At 36.3% G+C, this 17,375-nt stretch overlaps 1 protein-coding gene across 9 annotated transcripts in view; it reads right to left on the bottom strand.

Moving 5' to 3' along the window:
* LOC105483060 (EF-hand calcium binding domain 3) overlaps positions 1–17,375 on the bottom strand; it is a 575,939-nt gene that overhangs the window by 308,481 nt on the left and 250,083 nt on the right. For 7 of the 9 annotated variants that reach the window (XR_011615926.1, XM_071083376.1, XM_071083377.1 and 4 more), the window contains 4 exons: positions 15,407–15,460; positions 14,396–14,500; positions 5,310–5,408; positions 3,126–3,179 (listed from right to left, as the gene is read on the bottom strand). The exons of 1 other annotated variant lie outside the window; for it this stretch is intronic. Coding sequence is in view for 7 of the 8 variants with exons in the window: in XM_071083376.1 (XP_070939477.1) it covers positions 3,126–3,179; positions 5,310–5,408; positions 14,396–14,500; positions 15,407–15,460 (312 nt within the window). In the remaining variant the exon portion in view is untranslated. The remainder of the gene's footprint in view (positions 1–3,125; positions 3,180–5,309; positions 5,409–14,395; positions 14,501–15,406; positions 15,461–17,375) is intronic. One more of the 9 variants, XM_071083379.1, reaches the window with a different exon arrangement.

Here is a 17,375-nt window from a genome sequence, read left to right as displayed (position 1 = left end):
AACATTCTTAGAGATGAAACTATAGTGGAGAACAGATCACTGATTGACAGCCTAAATAGAAAAGTTTAAAAAAAAAAAAAAGGCAAAATACAACTCACAGAGAAGAGAAATAAAATTCATAAAATAGTTTAAGTTTCATAAAGGAGCACTTTTCTGATTTGCCTTAAAAATTAGGAATATCTGATGAAGACGATGAAGGGAAAAAAAAAGGAATATCTTCACTGTCTGGCCGTGGTGGTTCACACCTGTAATCCCAGCACTTTGGGAGGCCAAGGAGGATATCTTGGGCCCAGCAGTTCAAGACCAGCATGGGCAACATAGCAAGACCTTGTCTCTAAACAAACAAACGAAAAACATAAAAAACAAAAAAAAGAAAGAAAGAAAAGAAATATCTTCATTAAAATATGGAAGCGAGACCAAAATCTTGTCACTCTTGAAGCAATTGTTAGTGACACCCTGTCATGCTGAATACGTGTACAGGTATAACACTTTAAATTATATCAATGTACTTTTCTTTCTCACATTTCCTTTCTTTCAAGCAACCTTTCCCAAATCAGTCATAGAATTTACACTACCTCAAAAGAAAAAACTTGTTTTTAATGTTTAAAGGCTACTTTTACAAAGCAGAACTTCAAGGTCTAACACTTAGTGTTACTGTAAACTAGAGGACTGAGAGGCCAAAAATTACATAAGGGAAACTCTTTTCCTCCCTCTTTCTACCCTCTACTTGATAAGAAGAGAAAAGAAAAAATCCACTTTATGGTTTAAGAAAGTGCAACTGGGAAGAGAAATAGTTACAGTAATATATTTTTATCTAGCTATCATCTGTCTATCTACCTACCTATCTAACTACTTATCACCTTTCATCTATTTCTCTTTTATCTATTTATCTCCATTTACAGAGAGGTTTAAGTGTTCTTGCAGCCTACTGCCCACCTTCCATCTCCACCAGAACTCCCCTCTCTAAGAGGAGATAAGATAGAAGAAGAACTCCAGATATGCCGGTGGGATGAGGATGGGGTATGAAAAAAGCAACAAAGACCTGGGTCACACTTTCTATTTGGAACTTTGTGAAGTTACCACCTCACTAAGTGCTCAGGCATTAGCATTCCATTGTCATGAAGGATAGATATTGTGGCATGGTGTATGTAGGCAGACAAAGGGCTGAAAATATGCCATCCCTTGGTCTCCTTTGGTTTTTGTGTGATATGTGAGAAATTCAGATACTTCCATGTACTTCCAGTGAGGAATGTGAAAGGTATATCAGAGATGAAGGCCAGTGGGGTTTGCCATGGGATATCAAGTCAAAGGGCAAGATGATTCCTAACGCAAGCTATTGGGGTAAACAGCCCAGTCTGGGTACAGACAAAACACTTAACTGAGACTCAAAGGCCCTCATCACCAGTGAGTGCCAAGGCTGAGCCAAGTTAGGGAAGGAAGGATCACAGAATCTTGACTTTGCAGAGAAAACAGATCGTGAATTTTTCAAGCAGTAGAATTCTGCAGGAGAGGTCAAACAGGATCCATGGAAACCCATGAAATATGAGACATTGCTAAAGAGTATCAAGAACCCAGACAATAAGACAAAGTCTGGCTGCCCTCTTCTACCACCAGGAAGACATTCAAGCTTTCCCTTATACTGGGGTGCCTTTCTGAGGGAAAGTAAGGGAAAGACTTGAAAACTGATAATTTCCCAAAATGAGCTGGGTCAGCCAAAAGACATTGATTTTTTGCTTAAACCAGAAGAAACTGGATTACCGGTCAATTTAAGCTGTACCCTCTCACCTTTCAACATCCTACCCACAGCCAGAATAGGATGGGGGACTGACAGAGAAATGAGGTTAGAAAAAATAAAGAACACACCACATTTACTGCGTATCTCAGTTTGCAGTATGTCAAATTTGAATTTGCTACACACACATACCCATTCCTCTAATATTTTTTGTCTTTATGACTACTTCCCTACTTTCTTCCTCTGTACCTCTCAGACTTGTTTCCCTTTTTTTTATACTTAGACTTTAGGCCTGTAGGTAATTCTGGTATACCATTCGAAATTGTTTAATACTGATGGAAGAACTTGTAAGTGAATGGTTTGCTGCTATAAATATACCAAAAATTCAATCACAAAACAGTTTTATCTTTCATTACAGTTATATGAGCTAATGTTTTCCTCAACATATTTTATGAAACATTAGTATGATGACATAGATCTGGAAATTTTCACACACAAGCCTCAAACAAAGGTCCCTTGAAGGGAAATTCATCAGCTGAACATTTCCTTATCTGTGAGTTTAACCGACATACTCCCAGGAATATTCTGAAAGTCACTGGGATCAATTTTCTTTCCTTTGAAAGATTAGAAAAAGAGCCCAGAAAAACATTTAAGAATTATTTAATAATTGCAACATAAGCAAAATACCTAGCATGCTTGTATCACTCTAATTCAGCTATAGATAAAAATAAAGATATGAGCTATTTCCAATTAATTGCATAGTCTAAAATAGTCATATTTTGGTAATCCTCTTATAATTCCAGGTCAGATATTATATTATATATCAACAACCTAAAATTATTTACTAACTCTCTGTTAGTTATTATATATATATAAAATAATCGTTATCTTCTCTTATATTTTGAAGATGGTTGTCTATATATAGATACAATCTGAAGAAAAATTACATACATTTTATCCTCATATTTACCCTCCAAGCCTCTAGTCCTTCACTTATAAAATGAAGATTATAATAGTAACTGTATAATAGATATAACAGTAACAAATGAATTAATGCATGCAAAGCACTTGGCACAGTGCCTGGTATATAGAAAGTGTGCACTACATAGTAGTCATTATTATTTTTATTACACTGACTTAGGTTTCATATTTCTAAAGTATAACAAGTGAAGCATGCTATTGGTAATACCTCTAGAGAATGGAGGACTTCTGTCAAGAAACAGCACTATAATTTTATTTTGAGAACACTGAAATTCAAAGTAGTTCATTAGAAAACATTTGTATTAGTTAATAAAGTGGCAGAAGTTACAAAGAAATGGTTACATATTCAAAATACTGTTGCAAAAAAATTTTTATAAAGCATTAGTATCTCAGTTTTATATCAACTTCTTACCTGTAACAGGTATAGCTGCATGCACTAGTTTAATACGTTTCACTTTCCCATCAGCTATAAAACAAAACAAATCACAGAGGCTACAGTGAGATTCAAAAACACAATGTGAAATTCTTGTTTTTTTTTTTTTTTGCAACGGAGTCTGGCTCTGTCTCCCAGGCTGGAGTGCAATGGCGTGATCTCATCTCACTGCAATCTCTGGCTAACAGGTTCAAGCGATTCTCCTGCCTCAGCCTCCCGAGTAGCTGGGACTATAGGCGTGTGCCACCATGCCCAGCTAATTTTTGTATTTTTAGTAGAGACGGGGTTTCACCATTTTGGCCAGGATGTTTTCGATCTCTTAACCTCATGATACGCCCACCTCAGCCTTCCAAAGTGCTGGGATTACAGGCGTGAGCCACCGCGCCCAGCCTGTGAAATTCTTAACTGTGAGACAGAGCATAACAAATCAACAATTTCCCACTATTTTCACTATAACTGTATTTTTACTATCCCTCCCCATACCATAAGAACATGGAAAAAAGGAGCATTTGAAAAATTATACCCATGCTTTTTTTTCGTTAAAGTGCTGTGGTGTTAAAATCTACTTACAGCATTAGAGCAAAAAAAAAGTTTTTTTTAAGACGATGCAGAGTCCTTTAATGATGTTTACTCTTTACTCTTCTTGATATCCATAACTTGAATACTATGATGTAAAGTTAACAATAATTACATTCTATGATATAAAGTCAATATGTTTGTGTTACATGATAAGGGGATAAGAGAGGGAATATACGTGCATATACACATATTCATAACAAATTAAGGAAGAAGTATTCATGATGTTATGATAATTACAGGTCCTTATCTTTGTAACTGATCATGTGGCTGTAGCAGGTATTTATAACTACCTTCTTCCATGGCTCATTCCGTATTCTCTTTGCAAGCATCTTAGCTAGTCATACTTCTTTACCTGGTTGGGTGTTCTAAATCTTAATTCCTGAAGGGTCTGGGCCATTAGGAGTCCTGCCTGGATTGAGTTGTTATAGTTTTCCATTGGTATAATCCAGGATGTGGTAACACTAACAGATGCTCTGAGAGATCTTGTGTATTCTAGATATATTCTTCTTTCTTACCTGCATTGTAGTGGGCAGTCCAGTTTCTCCTAGTCCTCCAAGCACTTTGGGTAATTCTCTTTATTATTATTATTATTACTTTTAATTATACTTTATGTTCTAGGGTACATGTGCACAACGCGCGGGTTTGTTACATATGTATACATGTGCCATGTTGGTGTGCTGCACCCATTAACTGGTCATTTACATTAGGTATATCTCCTAATGCTATCCCTCCCCGCTTCCCCCACCCCACAACAGGCCCCGGTGTGTGATGTTCCCCTTACTGTGTCCAAGTTAGAGCAAAAATTTTAAAGTATTTTCCTCCATATCATTCGATCTCCTAACCTCTCTAATTTGTTCTCTTTCACTCAAGGAAGGAAAGAAAATGAAATTTAATGCATGTCTACCAAGCCATATATTGTGACGGATGCTTTCATATAATGCATCTATCTCATACTTCTATTAAGTTACTATGACTCCTTTTATTAAAAAACATATAAAGAAGTTGAGTCTCAGAAAAGTAAGAACCTTGCCTAAATCACAACGTTAGTATGAGATTGAAAACTGTATCTGTCAGATTCCTAACTCAACATTTGTTCCATTCCAAGTCAAGTAGGCTGCTGGGGCAGGATTTAAAAGCAGCACAATCACTTGCACCAACATTCTTAAAACTGACCATGGTCACACTTAGTACTCAGTGAGCACCTTTGATAAGCTGATATTTCTAACCCCTAAATTATTTTCACTTATACTTTTTTGCCTATATATTTCTCTTCTCCCTTAATCTAATGCACCTTTAAAAACAAACACTAAGTTTTATATTTTTATAAATTTCATCTCCAGAGCCTAGCATGGGGTTTTGCTTCTTTGAATTTACTTCAAGAAACATAGAATATTGTAAAATATCATGAAGGTAGTGCTCAGTTCAGCAAAATGAAATGCTTACTTTTGGACTGAGTTCCCTTAACATGTGTCAGTTGTATTTGAAGAACTAAAAAAATAGAATTTTAAAAATGTGAAATCATAAACCCACAATCCCAAATTATCCTTTCAGGGGGACGAGGGTGTGTATAATACTCATAATTACCTGGCCAATTGTGTGACAGTTCTTCAAATTCCTTATCAGAGAAATTCATTTCCATTTTCTCTAGAATGGTGTCAAGGTTATCAATAGCAACCTTTCCCTCTTGGAAAAGAGAAAGAACTATGAAAAAGGTATCATGACTCTACAACACCAAAACAATGTCTATATATTATCAATACTATGTCCAAAATCTATCCAATGGCAATGAGGTTTAATATCAGAATTAGAAATAAAATGTATTTCATTAGACTTATGTTAAAGAAAATCCTATTCAGCAAGATTTCTAAAAGGAGGCTGACTCCAAACGTCAGTTCAAATGTTAACTCTTCTCTACCAGGCAGTCCCTAACTATCCTATTTAAAGTAACCCTGCCATCTTCCACTGTTGATCATGTTACCTTCTTTTTCTTTCATAGCACATATTGCTTTATAAAATCATCTCATTTTTATTTATTAATTTCTCCCTCACCTTAGTGGGAATATGAGTTTCACGAAGGCAGGAACATTGTCTGATTCACCACTGTATTTCCTATGCCTGTAATACTAGAGAAGTACCTAGTACTATAAGACCACAGTCAATGTTAATTAACTGAATGGATGATAGCACTGAAGGCAAGGACTCTAATATTAAAACATTAGACAAATAAATGTTGTCCAGACTATCTAAAAAGGTAGTCTCCATTGCTGATAAAATCCTTAAGTCTCTATTTCACATTTTTGTTGCATAGACACAGAGGTTGTTTTTTTCCTCGCCTATCAAGATTGGAGCTTCTTTCCAAAATATGAAACAGTTTATCATGTGATATTAATGGATAAATATCTAAAGTAATAACAAAGCAATTAATATATGGTGGCAAGACTGACACTCTGATGACTAGGAAATGGTATGAGAATCAAAGCAAAAGGATCACAGTTACTGCCTTTTCATCTTACTTTTTTTTTCTGAGACAGAGTCTTGCTCTGTCACCCAGGCTGGAGTGCAGTAAGTGCAATCTCGGCTCATTGCAACCTCTGCCTCTCAGGTTCAAGCAAGTCTCTTACCTCAGCCTCCCAAGTAGCTGGGATTACAGGTGCCTGCCACCAAGCCTGGCTAATTTTTGTATTGTTAGTAGAGACGGGGTTTCACCATGTTGGCCAGGTTGGTTTCAAACTCCTGACCTCAAGTGATCCACCTGCCTAGGCCTCCCAAAGTGTTTGGATTACAGGCATGAGCCGCTGTGCCCGGCCTCATCTTATTTTTAAGAGCCTCTATTACATCTATTTGCTTCATCTGATTTATTTTTTTCTTTTGCAATAAAAGGCAAAATATAATGATTTATAAACACTGTGAAAGACTCCAACATTTCGTAAATAAATTTAGAAAGTTAAAATTTCTTTTAGAATTCTGCATGACAGTCTTTCCAAATGAAAGTAGGACATTTAGAATACTTTTCATTTAGTAATATGATGATTAGTAACTCATATCCATTCTTAATCTTTCTCTACTCCCACCTACTTCTGCCATCCTATCCTAATTATTTAGGAGCAAATCACAGACATCATATCAAATCATCTGTAAATATTTCAATATGTATGAATAAAATATAAGAGAACTGTAAAAATTATGACTATTAAATCATTATCATGCTAAAATTGTTAACAAGTATTCCTTAAATTATCAAGTATCCAGTTTGTGTTCATATTTCTCTGATTGTCTCAATTTTATATGAGTTTGTTGAAATAATGATCCTAATAAAGTCTGTTATCTGTAATTGCAAATGCTATTGCATCTTTTAGGTCTCTTTAAAAAAAATTTTTTTTTAGCTTTTACATTGATATAGAGAGGTTTGTTCAATTCATACAAATAATTTTTCAGATCTATACAGTAAGCCTGAGCTGAGGGGAAAAAAAATCCTTACGTTGATAGCAAAATATCTTCTAGCCCTCATAAGTCATCTGCAATCCCTTACTAGGGAAAAAATTCCATAATCACATAGATCATGCAAACACTTTTTAATGTTATTGGTATTCACTTTTCTAAACTGAGCAAAACAATGCAACCTTTTGCTTTTTTATGGATTTCAATTTTCACATATATTAATGTTTCTTCCAACCTTGATCCAGCTTATTACCTACAGGAATGAGATAAGGGGTGAGAAAAAGATTCCTGAATTTTCTCATTTTCCTCCTTTTTCCTTGAAGCAAATCAAGAATTCATTAAAAATTTTTATGCTGCATTTTCTTTTTCTTTATTTTTAAATTTTATTTCAACTTTTATTTCAGATACGGGAGTACATGTGCAGATTTGTTACATGGGAATATTGTATGATGCTGAGGTTTGGGGTACGGATCCCAACATTTAAATTTTTATAAACCAGAACCATAACAAAAGACTCAATGGAGTAAATAAACAAATAGGTATCCAAATGTCAGTAATCTAATAGGCCCTAATACAGCTTTAAGATAATTTCACTTTAACATGGAAGTGTTAGAACAGAAAAGAAGTTTCCCAAGAGGCACTCATCTTTAAAATAAATTATGGCTTAAATTATTACTGTATAGATTATATCAGGCAAAGGCAGAAAGAATTATTTTTTTCTTCCTTTCACGAAGCACTGTAAATCATCTACCATCTTGATCAACTGTGTTTATTGAAAGTTTTCTTAACCTTAGACATTTTTATGGGAGTAAAATAATTAGCAAATAATCATTTAATTGCTTCTCTCCTCCTAGTCTAGCCACATAAACCAGCCGTAATGGATGATACAGATTTCAGCTCTAATTTGTGAAATATTCCAAGAGCTGCCACACTCCCTAAAACTAGAGAAAACTGCCACCCACAAATAAACTATCAAGGTAAATATAAGTACAGTGTGGTTCTAATTTTCTTTCATACGATCCCAGACAACCTCAAATAACTATAAATGCCTTATAAAAAAAAAAAGTCATTTTAAAACCTTCAAAAGTACTTAAAATATTTAAATGAAGAGCTCTCAAATTTCCTTCGATCAGGCCAGAAATCATTACAAAAATATGATCACAGTTACAAATGGAATGAGTGAAATGTTTAAGTTTAGGACGACCAAAAAGCCCTATGTAACTTTTTAAACATAATCATTTACTCAAATATACTGTAAATGGAAATGGTGATAACACAGGGAGCATAGCTTGCAGGTGAAGTTTCTAGAAGTTCATGAAAACAATGCCATCCCATATTACAGATACAAAAGGAAAAACAGTTCTAATAGAGTTAAGAGTATTCTGGTCATCTTTGTTCATTTGGTCATGCAAGGTGTTAACTATTTTCATTTCCCATGACACAAGATAGTCCATAGGAGGAGCTAGTGGATATTGTCCATTATGAAGGGATGATGGAAGCTGGACCAAGGCTTAGCACCTGAAAGACCATCTGGAGCTTCCAGAACCCTGTGGCTACTCCAGATGCCACTCAGGTCCCTTTTAATTCATAGGTCCTGACTCTATCTCATTTTTCTCTGCAGTTTTTTTTGTTGTTGAAAACACTACGTTGTTAGCCCCTTAGAGTTTCCCGTAACCTGTATTTTGCATTTTCATCAGAAAATAATGTCTAATTTTCTTTATTTTTGAGTGATAGTAGTGATCACTGATAATTATAGGCTAGACCCATTAAATTATTAGGGTTTGCAAAATCCTCATATTCAATGTCAATCATTCCTTTTCCTGCTAAGCTGCAATACATAAGATAAACTTCCTCTTCGGTTATTGGTTACTATAAATTAAAGTTTGTATAGAAAGTGCTTATTTCCCTCTATTTACCAGTCTCAAAATAATTTGTTTCCTAGAATCTTCCAGTGATGATTTGTGATGATTTTGTTAGTTGTGTGTTTTGTTGTTTCACTTGAGTATCATTTAAAAACTCATGGATTTAAAGATTTGTTTCAAATTACCTCAATTATTCTTACTGATGATCAAATTGTGCTATCTTTGGCCAGAGGGAACCCATTCAAGTCAGAGTTTGAGTCCTTTTGATATAAACCTAGTAGTACTGGATAGGTTCATTGCTTTCTGACACTATAAAATACTCCAGGCTCTTCTTGTACATTTTCTTTGGCATACCTGGGATCAGCCATTTCTCCAAAAAGCCATTCTTACAGGAGGTAGCTAGTCAGACATGAACAGAGCAGGAGACACTCTGGCTCCGCCCACCCCTATACACCAGGAATGTCAGGTGTCCATCAGGTCCTGGTCAGGTGGTTGTTAACTCTCTCTCTGAAAGTATAATCTGTCACAGCCAGCACCAGGAAAAGGTAGCCTCTCAATAAACAGAAACACCTAAAATTGGTGATCAGAAGCTTCCCAATACGACCTCAAGAGTTGGGTGAGTGGCTCAAGCATGTACATTAAGAAGCAAAATGACAGAGTTTAACTGGTATATGATGTTCTAGGGACATTCAGCTGGTAAGGGAAGAACACCTCAAGTGAACAAGGCATACAACTCCAGTAAACACACTGTGCATGCTCTCCTTGCAAGTGCTAGCAGGCCATTGTGCATGTGCACAGCACACCCCAAGGGAAAAATCAGGGTAGAAGGGATGTAAGACTCTGGAAGTACGTCAACATATAAAACCGCATGTCAAAAGGTCAAAGTGCACACTTGTCTTTCAAGTTGCCCATTTTGCCCTCTTCCAAGTGTATGTTCCTTTCTTTTGTTCCGGCTGTGAAGCTTTTTAATAAACTTTCACTCCTATTCTAAAACTTGCCTCAATCTCTCTTTCTGCCTTATGGCCTTTAGTCAAATTAAATTCTTTCTTCTGAGGAGGCAAGAATTGAGGTTGCTGCAGACCTGTACTGGTTCACTGTTGCTAACATACTTTGATGCCATGTCTTGGATACGTTCTGCTGATAACACCATGCTTCCTTTTAAAGAAGGGAGATACAGAATTTGGAGACTACAATCTGGGTTTTAGGGGCTGTGTTGTAACAAAAACATATTTTGTCTTGGTCCTCAGTTCCTGTCCCAGAGTGATGAGAGTGTCTTTGTTATTTATAAGGAGCCCCTTTAGACCATACTTGAGTTATGCTAATGAAGCAACTCATGGCATGGATCCCTGTATAGCTTGCGGCAGAGGAGGTTGGTTATAAGAAAACCAATCACGTGATTAGAGAGTTTAAACTTTCAGCACCACCCCCATTCCCTGACCTCTGGAGAAGAGAAAGGGACTAGAGATTGAGTTCAATCATATGACCAATGATTTAATGAGTCATGCCTATATAATGAAACCCGAGATAAAAACTGAAACAGGCGGCCGGGCGCGGTGGCTCAAGCCTGTAATCCCAGCACTTTGGGAGGCCGAGACGGGCGGATCACGAGGTCAGGAGATCGAGACCATCCTGGCTAACACAATGAAACCCCGTCTCCACTAAAAATACAAAAAAATTAGCCGGGCGTGGTGGCGGCGCCTGTAGTCCCAGCTACTCGGGAGGCTGAGGCAGGAGAATGGCGGGAACCCAGGAGGCGGAGCTTGCAGTGAGCCGAGATCACGCCACTGCACTCCAGCCTGGGCGACAGAGCGAGACTCCGCCTCAAAAACAAAAACAACAACAAAAAAAACTGAAACAGGCTTGGAGAACTGCTAGGTTGGTAAATAATATTAATGTGCTAGGAGGATGGCATGCTTAAAGAAGGCACAGAAGCTCTGTCCCCACCCACCTTGCCACCCTATATATATATCTTCATCTAGCTGTTCATGTGTATGCTTTATAATAAACTAGTAATCTTAAGTATAGTCTTTTCCTGAGTTCTGTGACTTGTTCTAGTAAATTTGTGAACCCAAGCAGGGGTGGATGTAGGAATCTCTGAATTTTTACAACTGGTTGGTCAGCAGTGTGGATGGCCCACTGACTTATGGCTAGAATCTAAAGTAAAAGTAGTCTTGTGGTATTAAGCATTTTAAACTGTGGGGCCCATACTAACTCTAGGTAGTCAGTGTCAGAACTCAATTGAATTGTAGGACATTCAGTGTCAGAGAGTTTGTTATTGGAATGACAGGTGTGCTCTTCAATAAAAGGCTAGTTAGTAATTGGTTCCAGGCCTTTTCCATGGACATAATTAGGAAATATGCATTTTTAAGATAAATTACATCATGAAATCATAGTTATATATTCACAATCCAGGGTGTTTTAAAATAAATCTCATTTATCTAAATTAATATTTCCTTTCTCCTAAGCCAAAAGTCACCATTCTCAACAATACCAACATAATGACTCATATGCTTTATCCCACAGAATATACACAAGAGTCTCAGAATAATGCCACAAAAACTAACAATAATAAGCTAATTGTTGAAAATATTTTCAGGGTTATTGTTATCATCTTTGCAGATATTTTTGTCCTTTGATATTCCATTCAGGGGTGCACAGTCAAATTCATATTTTTTATAAAATTGTTTGAAGTAGTTCCTTTCTATGTTTTAAGCTATCAAATCAATATAAAGTCAGGTTCATCTGATTTTGCTTTCAATTTTTAGAAACTGTTTTTTAAAAAATTGCTAAATAATTATGTAAAATATTTACAAAAATCCAAAGTTAAATATTTATTCAAAATAGGAGGCTGGGCACGGTGGCTCACGCCTGTAACCCCAACACTTTGGGAGGCCATGGCGAGCAGATCACTTGAGGTCAGGAGTTCGTGGAGAGCCTGGCCAACATGGTGAGACTCCGCTCCCCTCTAAAAATACAAAAATTAGCTGGGCATGGTGGCAGGCGCCTGTAATCCCAGCTACTCAGGAGGCTGAGGCAGGGGAATTGCTTGAACCCAGGAGGTGGAGGTTGCAATGAGCCAAGATTATGCCACTGCATTCCAGCCTTGGTGATAAGAGGGAGACTCCATCTCAAAAAAAAAAAAAAAAAAAAAGATACATTTTTTAAGTGCATCCTCTTCTCCAGTTTTATTCACCTTGTTCCTTCCCACTCCTGAGAGTAACTATTTAAAAATTGTATATCTGATACTTCCATTTCTCTTTTTAAATCTTTGTTGAGTCATAATTTACATACAATAAACCACAATTTTAAGTGTTCAGTGTGATAAGTTTTGACAAACACATACACCCATGTAAACAACACTAAAATTATGATATAAAACATTTCCATCATCTCCCAAAAGTTCCCTTTCTATGCTGTTGGTCCCTCTAAAACATAAATCTAAACAATCACTGATGTATTTTCTGGTATTACGTTTGCTTGTTCTTGAATTTCATAAAAAGTATCATATAGTTAGTATTATTTTGTGTCTGTCTTCTGTTACTCAGCATAATGTTTTGAAATTCATCCAGAATGTGACCTGTTATCTGTAAATCATTCATTTATATTGCGGAGTAATATTCCATTGTATGAATACTATACTTTGTTGATCCCTTTGTGGGTAAATGGACATTAGGATTATTTCCAATTTTTAACTCTTATGAATAAAGCTATGAGCATTCATGCACAAATATTTTTGAGAACATTTACATTTCTTTCTCTTGGAAAAATATATAGGAGTGAGAATGCTGTTTTACAGTAAGTTTATGTTCAGTTTCTTTCTTTTTTTTTTTTTTTTTTTTTTTGAGGCAGGGTCTCCCTCTATCGCCCAGGCTGGAGTGCAGTGGTGCGATCTTGGCTCACTGCAAACTCCACCTCCTGGGTTCAGGCCATTCTCCTGCCTCAGCCTCCCCAGCAGCTGGGACTACAGGCGCCCGCCACAACACCCAGCTAAGTTTTTTGTATTTTTAGTAGAGACAGGGGTTCACCGTGTTAACCAGGGTGGTCTTGATCTCCTGACCTCGTGATCCGCCCACCTCGGCCTCCCAAAGTGCTGGGATTACAGGCGTGAGCCACTGTGCCCAGCCTTATGTTCAGTTTCTTAAGAAACTACCATGTTGATCTCCACAGTGGTTAGAAGACCCTCTAGCAATTATGAGTTTCAATTGCTCCACATCACTACCAACAACGGGTACTGTTGATCTTTTTATTTTTAGTTATTTTAGTGGATGAATAGTGAGATCTATTTATGTTTTAAATTGCATTTCCCTGAGAGAAACAGGAATGCTTTCCTACTGTTGGTGAGAATATAATTAGTTCAACCATTGTGAAAGATGGTGTGGTGATTCCTTAAAGATCTAGAACCAGAAATACCATTTGACCCAGCAATCCAGTTACTGGGTATGTACCCAAAGGAACAGAAATAATTCTATTACAAAGATACATGCATGAGTATGTCCACTGCAGCACTATTCACAATAGCAAAGGCATGGAATCAACCCAAATGCCCATCAATGATAGAGTGGATAAAGAAGATGTGGTACATATACACCATGGAATATTATGCAGCCACAGAAAGGAATGAGATCATGTCCTTTGCAGGGCCATGGATAGAGCTGAAAGCCATTATCCTTAGCAAACTAATGCAGGAACAGAAAATCAAACACTGCATGTTCTCACTTAAAAGTGGTAGCTGAACGAAGAGACAGATGGAAACATTGGGGGAACAACACACACTGGGACCTGCCACTGGGGGTAAGGGGAAGAGCATCAGGAAGAGTAGCTAATGGATGCTGGCCTTAATACCTAGGTGATGGGTTGAGCTGTGCAGCAACCCACCATGGCACACATTTACTTATGCAACAAACCTGCACATCCTGCACATCACGTAACCCGCGATTTAAAATAAAAGTTGAAGAAAAAAAAAAAAAGAATCAGATCACACCTATGAGTGATCTTCAGCCTGCCCCATTTCTGGTCCAAGAACTTTTGAAACTCTAATTGCCTAACCTCCTCCTGGCCTTCTTCTCCATTTCTTAGTATCTTACTTTCAGGCCTTCTCTTTCCTTCTATGTCTACTCATTTACCATCTTATTTTCCTTTATCTGTTTTTCTTTTCCTAAGTCACTCATGGTAGAGTCACTCTCAGATATTGCTTAAGCCTGTCAATGACACCAAAGAATTGTAAGAGAAGACAATATTCTAATGTATTTAAGAGTTAACCTTTCTGAATACATTTCAAAGCTGCAACATGGCAAAATAAGTATTGTTTAACTAATTCTCATAGATAAGATATGCTCCTTTAAAAATATCAGCAATGCCAGAAATGTTTACCATCAACTGGTAAGTGTTCTTGTAGATTCCAAGATTCCTTATTTGTGAGTTCCACTCCCAACTTCTCCTGAATATTGTTAGGCTTTTTAGCATTAACCTTGTCTCCTTAAGAAAAATGACACAAATTAGAGGAAAAAAAATCTGTTTATCTATGTGCACATATACATAACATAATATCTGAGATAAAAGTACTCTGTACATGTTGTGCTTTCAAGCAAACTTGCATGATTATGTTTGTTTTAAAATACATATAAAATAAATAGCAAAATTAGCAACAGAACCTGATATCATTAATCCTTGTTCAAGGATCAAAATTATACCTCTGATGACCAGCCTAAGCCAAATTTTTTTAATGTGAAGTTGGTAATTGTCTACCACTAAATTTCACCAGTAGGTAATAATTCAATTATTTTGGCCACTACTTACTATCTATACCAGAAATAGTATTTTTTCCCTTCTACTTCATCCAACCCTTCTAAATTTCTACTTATGTATTTAGTTACTAAAGTAACTTAAATACTGCCAATTTATAACAGCAATACTTCCGTGCAGGTCAAAAACATGACCACTTTAAGAAAGCCAGAATAAATTACATTACTTAGAAAAAATATATAAAGAGATCACAGAAGTTGTTCAGTGTTACAGTAGTACAGTGATTCTTTGTCCATGAAACAAACTCAGTATCAGTGGACACAAATGATCAATCAATAAAATATGATTATCATTTTTTTACTCATTAAATAATACAAACACTAAAAATCAAAACCAAGAATTTCAATGCAAAATATAAAAAAAGAACTAAAAGAAATGTACCAAAATATAGACGTTGGTAATCTTTGTCTTTGGTTGTAAACTAGGGGTGATTTTTTGCCTTTTTTATGCTTCCTTTGTTTTCTACAAGCTTTGTGTATTATGAACATGTATTCTTATAATCAAGGACAAACATTTAATAGCTTTATTAAAATACTATTGTGAAGGCTAAAGATTTTAATTTTATGTCTTATTACTCACCTTTAAGAGTCTTTATGGTATCCATCAATTGAAGTTGAGTTACCTTCCCATCAGCTGTGAGAAAAGACACAAGGTTTTAAACAAAAGCAACAATAATATGGGAAGTCAAAAAGCACTATAACTCAAAATTACAAAAATTAGTATAAATAGCAAATCTTTTAAAATTTATTTTTTAATCGATAAAATTATATACATTTATGGTGTGTAACATGTTTGACATAAGCATACATTGTAGAATGGCTAAATCAAGCTATTTAACTTATGAATTATCTCACATACTTATCATTTTTTGGAGTGTGAATACAAAATCTACTCTTTTAGCAATTTTCAAGCATATAATACATGGTTATTAACTATAGTCACCATGATGAACAATAGATGTCTTGAACTTATTCCTTGCGTCTAACTGAAATCTTGCATCTTTGGACCAAGAACCCCCTATTTCCTGCACCCACCAGCCTCTGATAATCACTGTTTTACTCTGTTTCTATGAGTTTGACTTTTTAAAATTCCACATATAAGTGCAATCAAGTGGTGTCTGTCTTTCTGTGACTACATTATTTCACTAATATAATGTCCTCCAGGATCATCTACATTGTAGCAAATGACAGAATTTCCTTCTTTTAAAAGGCTGAATAGCATTCCACTGTGCATATATATCACTAATTTACATATCTATCTATCTATCTATCTATCTATCTATCTATCTATCTATCTATCTATCTATCTCCAGGAGTGGAATTTTTTGATCATATGGTAGTTCTATTTTTAATTTTTTGAGAAATCTCCATACTGTTTGCCTTAATGGCTGTATTATTTTACATTCCCACCAACAGTGTGTAAGAGTTCCCCTTTATCCACATCCTTGCCAATACTTACCCTTGGTCTTTCTAGTAATAGCCATTCTAACAGGTGTGAGGTGATACCGCATTGTCATTTTAATTTTAATTTCCCTGATGATTAGTGATGTTGAGCATTTTTTTCCCCTCTTTTTTTTTTTTTATTATACTTTAAGTTCTAGGGTACATGTGCACAAAGTGCAGGTTTGTTACATATGTATACATGTGCCATGTTGGTGTGCTGCACCCATTAACTTGTCATTTACATTAGGTGTATCTCCTAATGCTATCCCTCCCCTCCTCCCCCCTCCCCACAATAGGACCCGGTGTGTGATGTTTCCCTTCCTGTGTCCAAGTGATCTCATTGTTCAATTCCCACCTATAAGTGAGAACATGCGGTGTTTGGTTTTCTGTTCTTGCGATAGTTTGCTGAGAATGATGGTTTCCGGCTGCATCCATGTCCCTACAAAGGACAAGAACTCATCCTTTTTTATGGCTGCATAGTATTCCATGGTGTATATGTGCCACATTTTCTTAATTCAGTCTGTCACTGATGGACATTTGGGTTGATTCCAAGTCTTTGCTATTGTGAATAGTGCTGCAATAAACATACGTGTGCATGTGTCTTTATAGCAGCATGACTTATAATCCTTTGTGTATATCCCCAGTAATGGGATGGCTGGGTCAAATGGTATTTCTAGTTCTAGATCCTTGAGGAATTGCCACACTGTTTTCCACAATGGTTGAACTAGTTTACAATCCCACCAACAGTGTAAAAGTGTTCCTATTTCTCCACATCCTCTCCAGCATCTGTTGTTTCCTGATTTTTTAATGATTGCCATTCTAACTGGTGTGAGATGGTATCTCATTGTGGTTTTGATTTGCATTTCTCTGATGGCAAGTGATGATGAGCATTTTTTCATGTGTCTGTTGGCTGTATGAATGTCTTCTTTTGAGAAGTGTCTATTCATATCTTTTGCCCACTTTTTGATGGGGAAATGGGATCTAATTAAACTAAAGAATTTCTGCACAGAAAAAGAAACTACCATCAGAGTGAACAGGCAACCTACAGAATGGGAGAAAATTTTTGCAATCTACTCATCTGACAAAGGGCTAATATCCAGAACCTA

This window comes from Macaca nemestrina, chromosome 17, assembly GCF_043159975.1.
Source record: "Macaca nemestrina isolate mMacNem1 chromosome 17, mMacNem.hap1, whole genome shotgun sequence".
Lineage (NCBI taxonomy): Eukaryota > Metazoa > Chordata > Mammalia > Primates > Cercopithecidae > Macaca > Macaca nemestrina.
Note: the sequence above shows the minus strand (reverse complement) of the source record. Positions and strands in the feature narration are given on the sequence as shown.